The following is a 9,830-nucleotide window of genomic DNA, read 5'->3' on the forward strand; positions in this document are numbered from 1 at the left end:
TTTTATGTACAGAGAAAGACTAATTAAAGGTAAAGTGCACGGCATTGCTTTTCTTTTATTCCCTGTAATAGAACAGGCTCCTTAAAAAAAGCCATAGCACAAGGTGCTCTGCAGGAAGAAAAACTGTTATTTAATGATGCAATGTACAGCGTATCACATTGCTTAGCCATGCAGGTCAGGCCTGCACACCCGCTCTGGGAGTAGACGCTCTTTTTGAAGTGCAAGCGACCTGATTAATAGTAAGTGGGTTACACGTTCAGTGCTAGAGTACAGCTCCTCTCAGGCTGTACCTTACTGACTAACACATCTGCCTTCCACATACTTTCTTAAGAAAAAATTGTAGAACTGCTTAAAACTGCATGTCCCTGGCCTGTTTGGTGTGAACTCGGTTTAAGCCTCTGATCCTGCCAGCTCTGATCATTTGTGATGTACCATTGGCAGGCTGGAGTGTGCCCACTCTGCTGACCTGTCGCATTCACTTTCATTTAATAAAATGCTTTACAGCATACTAGATGTGCCGCATGGAAAGGAAACACAGACCCCTATTTTAGGCTCACTTAACCCCACAACTATGAGAAGGGAAAGACCTGCAAGGTTGACTTTCCTAGATACACTTGACAAGAGACAGAAGGATGTAAACAGGGATCGTTTAAAGAGGTGAAACTTGCTGTTGATAAGTTTGTTTAAAGTCCTGTTCATTTAAAGTCATAGAGAGGAACTTTGCTTGTTTGAATGGCAGGGGCTGCCTTGGGTTTTAGTTTGGTACTGCAGCCACAGTGAGGCTGGCAAATTGGATTGGTAATTTGAATGAAGACTGGTACATCTCCAGACTAACATCTTCCCTGTATCCATTATGTTTCCAAGACAATTTTGCCATGGCTGACAGAAAGGATTGGTATTCCTGGAGATCAGCATCCTGAGACTCTGAAGCAGCACCACATTTTGTTTCCTTTGGGTGATTTGCCTTACGGTTTCACTTCTGTGAGTTTGGGGTTGGGTTTAATTAAGCTGTAAAGGCAGATCAGCTTTGGGAGGCTGTGAGAATGCTGCATGCAGGGAAACTGGAACGTGAGTGAGAGTCATTTTATTAGAAGGATCCTTCAAGTTACAGGAAAAGTGCATTTGTTATACATAGATTCACTGTCCTGTGTCAGAGTTCAGCAGACTCTTGCTATTGACTTCTAATTTATCTCGTCTCCTTATTTCTGAGAGACATGGGGTTCAGATAAATAAGAAGGGACAGGAGAGAAAGGATATTTATTTGAATTAGGAAAATAGTTCTGTAAGGAAAACCAGCATTTGCTATGCAAAATTCAAAAGATATGCCTTTAAAGATAAACCACATATTTAAAGCTGAGGGTAAGAATCAATACAACTGCATTAATGAAGGCCTCTTGGACAACACTGCATATTGGCCATACAGGGAAAGAAGAGGGACCTGTTACTCTCTTGCAAAGGGTTATACTTCACAGCTACAGAGTGGACCCTAATCGTGTGTTTCATACAGGCAGACTCCTGCACACCTAAAAAGCATCCCTCAAGTGGTATCCCATGCAGGCTCAGGGATCAGAGCCATTGGGAATAGCTTTTAGTGGGTGAATTCAAACTGTTTCTGCCTCAAATATTTTCTTATAATTAAATCTCATTAACCCAAAAGTTTTCTTATGAAACTGGCCAGCCATGGAGATGCATCTCCTCTGTTTGACTTAGATATACATTCCGAAATAAAGAGCTTGAATACAGGCAGTGTATCTGTTATGCATGCTACTAGTTCATATCCAATTCAGTGAAGAATGCTGAGTTCAGGAATATACACACCTTGGCTGTACTCCTAAGGACTGTTCATAATAAGACTCATTCTCCATTTATTCAGAGCATGACAGTGTAACACCCCCTTGCCCCCCCTCCCCCAACTGGCTGTCGATTTTGGGGTGTCCCAGCTGAAAAACCTGGATTAGGGACTGTTAATTTGAATGAAGATGGGTACACCCCCAGACCAATATCTTTCCCAGATCCATGACAGTTTTGCTATGGCTAATGGCAAGGATTGGTATTTCTAGAGATCAGCATCCTGGGACTCTGCAGCATTCTGAAAAAAAGGGGCTGTAATATTTAGAAAGGGTAGCAGTATGTTCTTATGAAGCTACTAAGCTGACTTTCCCTGTATTTCTTCTGAACTGGTTATCAGATTTTTCTTCCCAGTTCAGGTGCTTCTGGCAGGTTGAGCTAATGGATGTACAAACCTTGTTTGCTAATCTGTCATGTAAAGCATTTTCTTTCTATTTTGCTAACACAGTTCAATGTTTGTCTGCAGGTCAGGTTGCCCAGTAGGAAGCCATGCTTGGATATTAATAGCCATGTTTCAACTAGCCATGGATTTCTCCACCTGTGAATCTGTAGCCCAAGGCCAAGGGTTTAGGCTCTGGCAGAGGCCATCTCACCGGCACAGATTGTCCCACAGTCCTTTGTGGAGTTTTAAAAATGGACAGCAGCTGCGGATTCTCAGTCCTTTCTGGAACCATGCTTCTTTTCATCCTGAATGGTCTGATCAGCAACTACAAACATATCATTCCAGAAGGCCACACAAAACCACAGACCAGTTTTCAGGCCTTCTTTCTAAAAGCCTGCAGTCTCAGCGCTCTACTGCAGCAAAATCAGCCCCTTCCATTGCAGATGGGAACAAGAGGAGTACAGAGCTGCAGACTCATTTGAAAAGGGGCAAAAGGCACCTCCGAGAAAGCAGTTTTGATCACAGAGACAGCAGGCCCACCACGCTGCCTGAAGTAATTATATGGGGTCCAACAGGAGATGAGGACTCCGTAGAAACCAGTACGTTCCCTGGGAATTATGGCACCACCACCACCACCACCACCGCCACTTTACAAACAAGAACAACTACTGTGGCAACCACCACTACTACTACCACTTCCACGACTGTACAGTCTAAAGGGTTCACAGCATCACCCAGGCCAGGGAGTAAAACACACAAGAACAACCCTGGTAGGATTAGCACAACGGAGCCTCATTCCATCCGCAATAGTGATGAGAGGGATGCTACAGCACCAAAAGACAATTCAGGTATTTTCTGTCTGTTTGTAGGGGTTTGTTTGGAACTCGTGACATGGGACAAGTCTGAGTGAAGATCATGTCGTGAAGGGCAGCAGTTTTTTTCTGTATGCTGTTCATCATTAATGAGATGCTCACATGGGCCAGTACCCCAGTGCTAAGAAGGTGCAGTGAGTGACTATGTCTTTACATTGTTTTTAAGTATTGAGGTAATTTTCAGACAGGGTAGTTGCATAGTTCTGGATAAAAGGCAAACTGGCCTAAATTATAGTCTTAAACTCAAATGAAACCTTCCTTAAGATTTTTAAATAATTTATTTAACTGCTTGTACATGCTTTAAAGTTAATTTTCACTGCTGGATTTTGGAGGGGAGCATTCTTGCGGTACTTCTGATCTGCCCAGCAAAAGAAAGTACTGGATGGAAGCTTTAAGAAAGAGTATCCTAATAAGGTTTGGAGCCTGGTTTGATGAACTTAAAAGTTTTGGGTGAAAGTATCCAAGCTTTGTGGGGTGGGAGGTTTTTTTTATCCCACTAAAGAGTTTTTGCTGCCCACTCATTCCTAGTCCCCTTCATATTTTACTAATCATACACCCTTGTATACTGTATAGCTGCTATATTTGTACTGCAGATTCAGACTCTGTATGGCATACAAATCTTCACCATCTCAGAAAAGTGCAGTAATAATCAGTGTATTTCTGTGGCATATTATTACTGGATGATCTGCAAATAGCATACATACCTTTTAGCTGTGGTGACTGCAGGGGGAAAAAAAGTGTTTCCCCCCCCCCACCCCCCATGTTCTTTACTTAATTTAGGTGTAGCTTTTTGTTGTACTGAAGCATTCAGCATTGTCTGCTAATGTTCATCTAATCATTGTTTTCTGCCTTGCAGTAGCATTTATTTCTCATGCAGACTGGACATGAAGGTTATTTTGGTACAATTTGATCTGGTAGACAGATAAGGAAATATACACAGTGCTTTGATGGAATAAGAGTCCTTTCTCTTCATGACTTCCCTTATTTGTTCTATACAGAAATGCATACAAGTGATTTTTTGTTTGAAAGGTATCCCTGGGTATCCACATGAATATGTCTTTGCAGAAGTGTTCGTGGCTTGTCTTTGTTGGCCATCTCTAGTGTTCTTTGTGAGCTTGGGAATAACAATAACATTGCTTGACTTGGGTGGCCAGATCTACCAACTTATAAATACTTTAATAGTTACACAAGCAAATCATGGGCTGTAATATTCCTTAAGCATATTGGTAAAAAGTGCACAAACAGGTAAGAGGCCATGGATAATTTATGAACAGAGAAAGGGGATAACTCCTTTATTAAATTGTTTATGGTGAATTGTTTACCCATAGCAATTAAGGGTTGTGAATTTGCAAACTTCACTGATGAGTTTGGTTCACGATGATGATCTTTTGTGAATGCTAGCCTGGGATCTCAGCAGCACGTACATTATATTACCTTAAAAATAAAACAACCCACATGCGCAGCCCTTTGCATTCATTCCCTGCCAGCACTAAGGGAGCTCCGCAGGGCTTCAGAGAATCGGCTCCTTGGTGCTGGGGTAGGATCAATCTTTCCAGTATGTGCTTCTTCAGCCTGACAAATTGCTGGTCTATGCATGGGGTTTGTTGCCTGTATGATAATATAAATACATTGCAGTGATAATAGTCAGCATCATCTTCCTCATCATGTATAACTAGTTTTTCCTTTGGGTAAGATTGCTGAGGAAAACTACAATGATTTTGGAGTTAGACATATGAGCACTCTGAAAATAAATGAGAATTGGATTAATCATTTTCATGTGCAGCATATGCTAGGGGCTTACAGGGAGTTTGCCAGTTATCTCTATAAATCTACACACCATCACCATAATCAGATTTAGGCCAGCACTCATTTATTGCAATATTTTGAACCAACACTATTTGGACATGGATGAGAAAGGAGTTTTCCATTTATTTCAAATTATATTTGTTATTATTAATGCTAAACTGTGGGACAATATGAAACTTGGCAAATTAATTTAGAGTGCATGGACTATTACTAGTTTAATGACAGGTGCTTCTTTAATAAAAAATTATAGATTTCATAATGTAATCTCAGTCTAGATTAATTTTTCCAGACAGCCCTCTGCAGGAAAAAAAAGGAATGTTGTTTCTAACTTCAAGAAGTTATTAATGTCAGTAAAGTCTCTCAGTCTATGCATCAGTTGAAATGTTAACATCAGCTGGCTCTGTTAGAGACAAAATATCAATCACAGTCTCCGGCATAAGAAATCTAATCAATTCACACTAAGACATCCGATGAAATGCTATAGCTTTTCCAAACCCATACTTGCTGATGTTGTCTGCAAAGCAGGTAGTGCCATCAAATCCTATTGTTATTAGCAGTCTTCACATCTGTAGCTAACTAAATTTCTACGCATGCATTTGAAATCAAATGGGCGCCTTTCCCACATATTTGTACTGAGTAAAGTTCTGTTTATTGCTGTGAATTAATTACAAATGGCATAACACTGTCAAAGGATTACAGAGCTTTGTTAGGATGTTGAGATATCAGAGGAATGAGTCAGAGGAGATTCTTCCTCACAGATGACATAGATTATTTGTCGAAAAAGTGACTCATGGTTCATTATCCCTGCCATGTCAGGGTTTGTTAACTACACTGCCAGTCACTGGTTTGGGATCCAGGACTTGACTTAGTATTATATTTATGGTGCCTAGGTCAGGAGCTTACATTTGACTTGTTGCATTCTCTTTTGGTCTTTGCATTAGTTATACAATGCTTTCTTACGATGCCTGGAAATTACTGTCTTGCATATGGTTTACTGAATATCTACAACATAATACTGCCACTTTGGTAATGATATCTGACAGGTTTAAGTCACTGTAAAGAAAATACAATAATATATTTCTGCTTGAAATATCAAGTGACCACTGTTAATTGTCATTTCACAAACTAGCCTTCAGCTGATTTCTTTCCTGCCTGCTAGGATAACAGGGAAATGATCTCAGTAAACCCACCGAAATACAGAACTTGAATATAGATGTGGGCTTGTTATTGTCCCTTGCCCCATTATATTATTTGCCCTACTCATGACATTTGTCAGTCTGCAAACTGCCTTCTGCAGAGCCATTCAGCTTTGAGTGTTCGCTCCTGTATTTGCTCTTATTAATGGGTGCATCTACACTTTCATTAATGTGATTTAGGTAATGTGCATTGAATCTAGTACCTCCACTGTGAAGTACGAGAAAAATGTGCATTAGCCTATTTTAATGTGCATTAGCTAAAGAGCACAGGGTTTTTGTGATGCTTAAATGTGCATTAAAATAGCCTAATGCACATGAAAACGCAAGTATAGATGTGCCCAATAAAGCCTACATTGATTTGAGCAGGGGCTCAAAATTGCATTGGTAATGAACAAACCTCACACAGTTCATTTGTAAGTGGTGCTGCCCACTATTAAACAACTGTTAGAGCAGGTCACTTGAAGCAGGACTCCAGGGTTCTGTTTCTAGCTCTGATACTAACTTAGAAATCATTGGACTACACCTTTATAAACATGCACTTTTTACCCTCCAGAGTTTAGGTCTCTGCCATGAATTAATTTGAGACTGGGACCTTTTAAGAAATCTCCAAAACTTATTGGTTTGGCCACTTAGCTATTTTGTGTGGTATTTTGATACTCCTACTCTTCTGGGTATTACAGTCCCCTTTTGGATCTCTCAGACTGAGCTCCCAGAATTTAAAGCACCCTATCTCATTACAAGGTTCGTTGGGCTTCTATTCTACCCAGGAGAGCACACCAACAAACTCTCCCTATACCAGAAGAAGGGTGTTTGTGCCCCAAATCTTGCAAAGAACAATCTTTTCAACTATTTGGTCTAATAAAAGATATCACATCTACCCAAAGAACCTGGTCTGCCTATGTCCTTAGACCAACAATCCTATCTCATTATACACTTTTGAAGATGTAGGTCTCAAGTGATAAGTTTTAGTAGACCAGGTAAATAGTTGGGGAAATTGCTCTTTACAAGCTTCTGGGAACAAATACCCCTCTTTAGGCATAGGGAGAGTCTGTTGGTATTTGAGTAGTCTTTTGGGTGGAATTCTCTTGGGTTCTCTTCTCTTCCACCCAGACTCTTAACTTCCTCCTTCAGCTGTGCAATTTATGCCCTGTTCTAATGGACATCACCTGTGAAAATGAAAGAGCAAAATCCAGAGCCTCAGCTGTCTATTCAGCATCTGAATCTGGGGTTATCATCTCAAGTACCCCTTGGACTGGGAGACTGCAGAAGCTAAGTGGTTCTTGAGGGCTCTGCAAGAGACACTGGGTTTGCAGAGCTTGTGCTGACATACTTTAGAAGTCCCTACCTGGCTCTGCATCCAGGTAGGTTGTGCCCAGGGACCAGACTTTCCAGCCAGCTTTGTCCAATCTCTCAATAATTTCCTCCCATCCCTACCCCAATTCCCCAAAGGCTTAAATTCAAGGAGTGTTTCAGAGGCACCTGGGAGTTGAGAACTCTCCAGCTGACTTTAATCTTTTAGCTCTTAACTCTCATTAGGGAGTGTTTCAGAATGATTAGAGTTTTCATTAATTAACCTCTTTTGCTGTATAAGTGAATACAATAAACCACTTTCAGTGGCTAAAGGACCTTTTTGATCTTAGCCTATCTACTCTAAATTGAATAAAGCCTAAACTGTGAATATGCCTTTGTTTTCTTTATCCATATTAAGCACACTGGCCACCTTAGAGACAATTTTTGGAAGCTTTCCACTCAGTTCTTACTCACCTCTAGGTTAAGTCCCTATGAAAGCTTGTAATTTTTTTTAATCAGAAAAAATCCCTTCTGTAGATACGCCATGGCTCCTGACTCAGCACTGGATCAACATACAGTGAAACATCGAGTCCAAGATTCTGCAAGGAAGGTGGAACAAAAATGTTTGTTGGAACCTGGCACATCCTAAGAAATGAAAGGGAAAAAGGTGTGTGTATACACACAGCATCTAAGCCAAAGTCTAGCAAAAGCTTCTCCCAGGCTCCCAATGCTAGTTTAGGGATTTGAACTGGCGTAAAAAAGAGAAGCTGACAAAATAAATATTGTTCCAGAATCTAATCTAGCCTCTAGTTGAAAAAAAATCCTATATCAATACATATTTCTATTTCAACCACTCAGCTTCCCATTAGTGCTGCAGATAATGTGTCAGGCCCTGCTGGTTTGTTCTCCTTGCCTGTGATGTGTGACTGATACCAAAAATTTATATGCTGCAGCTGCATTAAACTAGAAGAAACATTATAGTAGCAGTGGGTCTCCCTCCATCCCCTGTCACTTCTACATGCAAAGGAAGCAACCAACTGTGTCTTTAAGCACTGACTAAAGTATCCTATTTTTAAAATAATGATATGCATCTATAAGACTTCACATTTTTCAGATCTTTCTACTCTGTTCTATGAAGCTGAGAAAGCTGAAGTGTTTAAATTGCTTAGAAATACCATATGTTAGAAATAAAGACTAGGTGACTTGTATGTACTTTTTATCTGGTTCAGCGGACATTACAAATCATTGTCTTGTGGTCTTGTTACGTTAGTGCTACAATAAGCAAAATGGATAAGCAAAGAGAATTTTGCTTTCAAGGCCAAAACATTTCCTTTTTTACAACAAACCCAGAGAGTAAACGTTTCTTTAATTTTTTTCTGCCTGAAAGATTCAACTGAAACTCTGATACTTGGGGAGATCCGTGTGAAAAGGCTGTGCTGCAGAGCTGCAAAGAGATAATGAAACTTAGCTGCACTGTAGCTACAACTGTTCCCTTCTCCCACACCTATTCACAGATTCTGCAAATGAAGTGCTGTTGAGCTCTTCACAATGTCTCTCTTTCTCCCTGTGTTTCTCTCTCATACATGAGCATGCACACACAGATTGGGTCATTGGCTCACCCTGGTATACAAATACAGTTCCTACTCTTCAAGGTTTACCATGGGATGAATAGTATATGTAGTAATATGAGTCAACAAAGTGATTGCATGCAGGCATTACTACTCTCTTGAAATACTTTGTATGGATCAGTTGAAAATATATCATCCATTCTGTCATACTTAATTTTGATTAAGGGGTGATGTGAACAGAATAAACTGATTGGTGAAAACTACTCTGATCTCAAATCCAGTGTATTAAATGCTTTATCAATACCAAAAACTCCAAACAGTATATGAAGGTATCGTTATGTATGCATGATGACTTTGCTGGCCAGGCGTTGTCATGGCACTGGGGGTGCAATTGCAGTAGCTAGATGTTGTTTGCTTCTCCAACTTCCCAAGTGTTAAGCTGCTTCTTGGCTATTTATAAGTTTTTTACACCTTTTTTTCCTATGTGATTGACCATCTTCTGTATATGGTTATGCCACGGGTTCCTGCCAATCACCCCTGCACAGTGGCTATCTCCTCAGTGCTTTGTTACCCACATACTGTTTTTCAACTTTCTTATTGCTAAGTAGTAAGGTTGTGTGAAGCTTCCAGTGCTGATTCGATTTGGAGGAGATTCGGCCTGATTTGGTGGCCGAATCTCCGAATTGAATCAGGGGACCAATTAAAAGGTCCAAATCAATTCAAAGCTCTCCAAATCAATTCGGAAAAGATTCGGAGCGCTTCGGCAATTCAGGTGGTCCCCACTGGCTGCAGCAGGGAGCTAGAGCCGGACTCGGAGCTGGTAAGTAGGGGGCGGGGGCAGGGGATCTGGAGGAGGGGGGAGGGTAAC

At 40.7% G+C, this 9,830-nt stretch overlaps 1 protein-coding gene across 2 annotated transcripts in view; it reads left to right on the plus strand.

Annotated features, from left to right (window-relative positions):
* The first annotated feature begins 862 nt into the window (after window positions 1-862).
* The window catches only part of AJAP1 (adherens junctions associated protein 1), an 80,400-nt gene continuing 71,432 nt past the window's right edge, over window positions 863-9,830 (plus strand). For both annotated transcript variants that reach the window (XR_003092068.1, XM_025193409.1), the window contains exons 1-2: window positions 863-955; window positions 2,315-3,078. Coding sequence is in view for 1 of the 2 variants with exons in the window: in XM_025193409.1 (XP_025049194.1) it covers window positions 2,358-3,078 (721 nt within the window). In the remaining variant the exon portion in view is untranslated. The remainder of the gene's footprint in view (window positions 956-2,314; window positions 3,079-9,830) is intronic.

The sequence above is a fragment of the Alligator sinensis genome, unplaced genomic scaffold (assembly GCF_000455745.1).
Source record: "Alligator sinensis unplaced genomic scaffold, ASM45574v1 scaffold136_1, whole genome shotgun sequence".
Lineage (NCBI taxonomy): Eukaryota > Metazoa > Chordata > Crocodylia > Alligatoridae > Alligator > Alligator sinensis.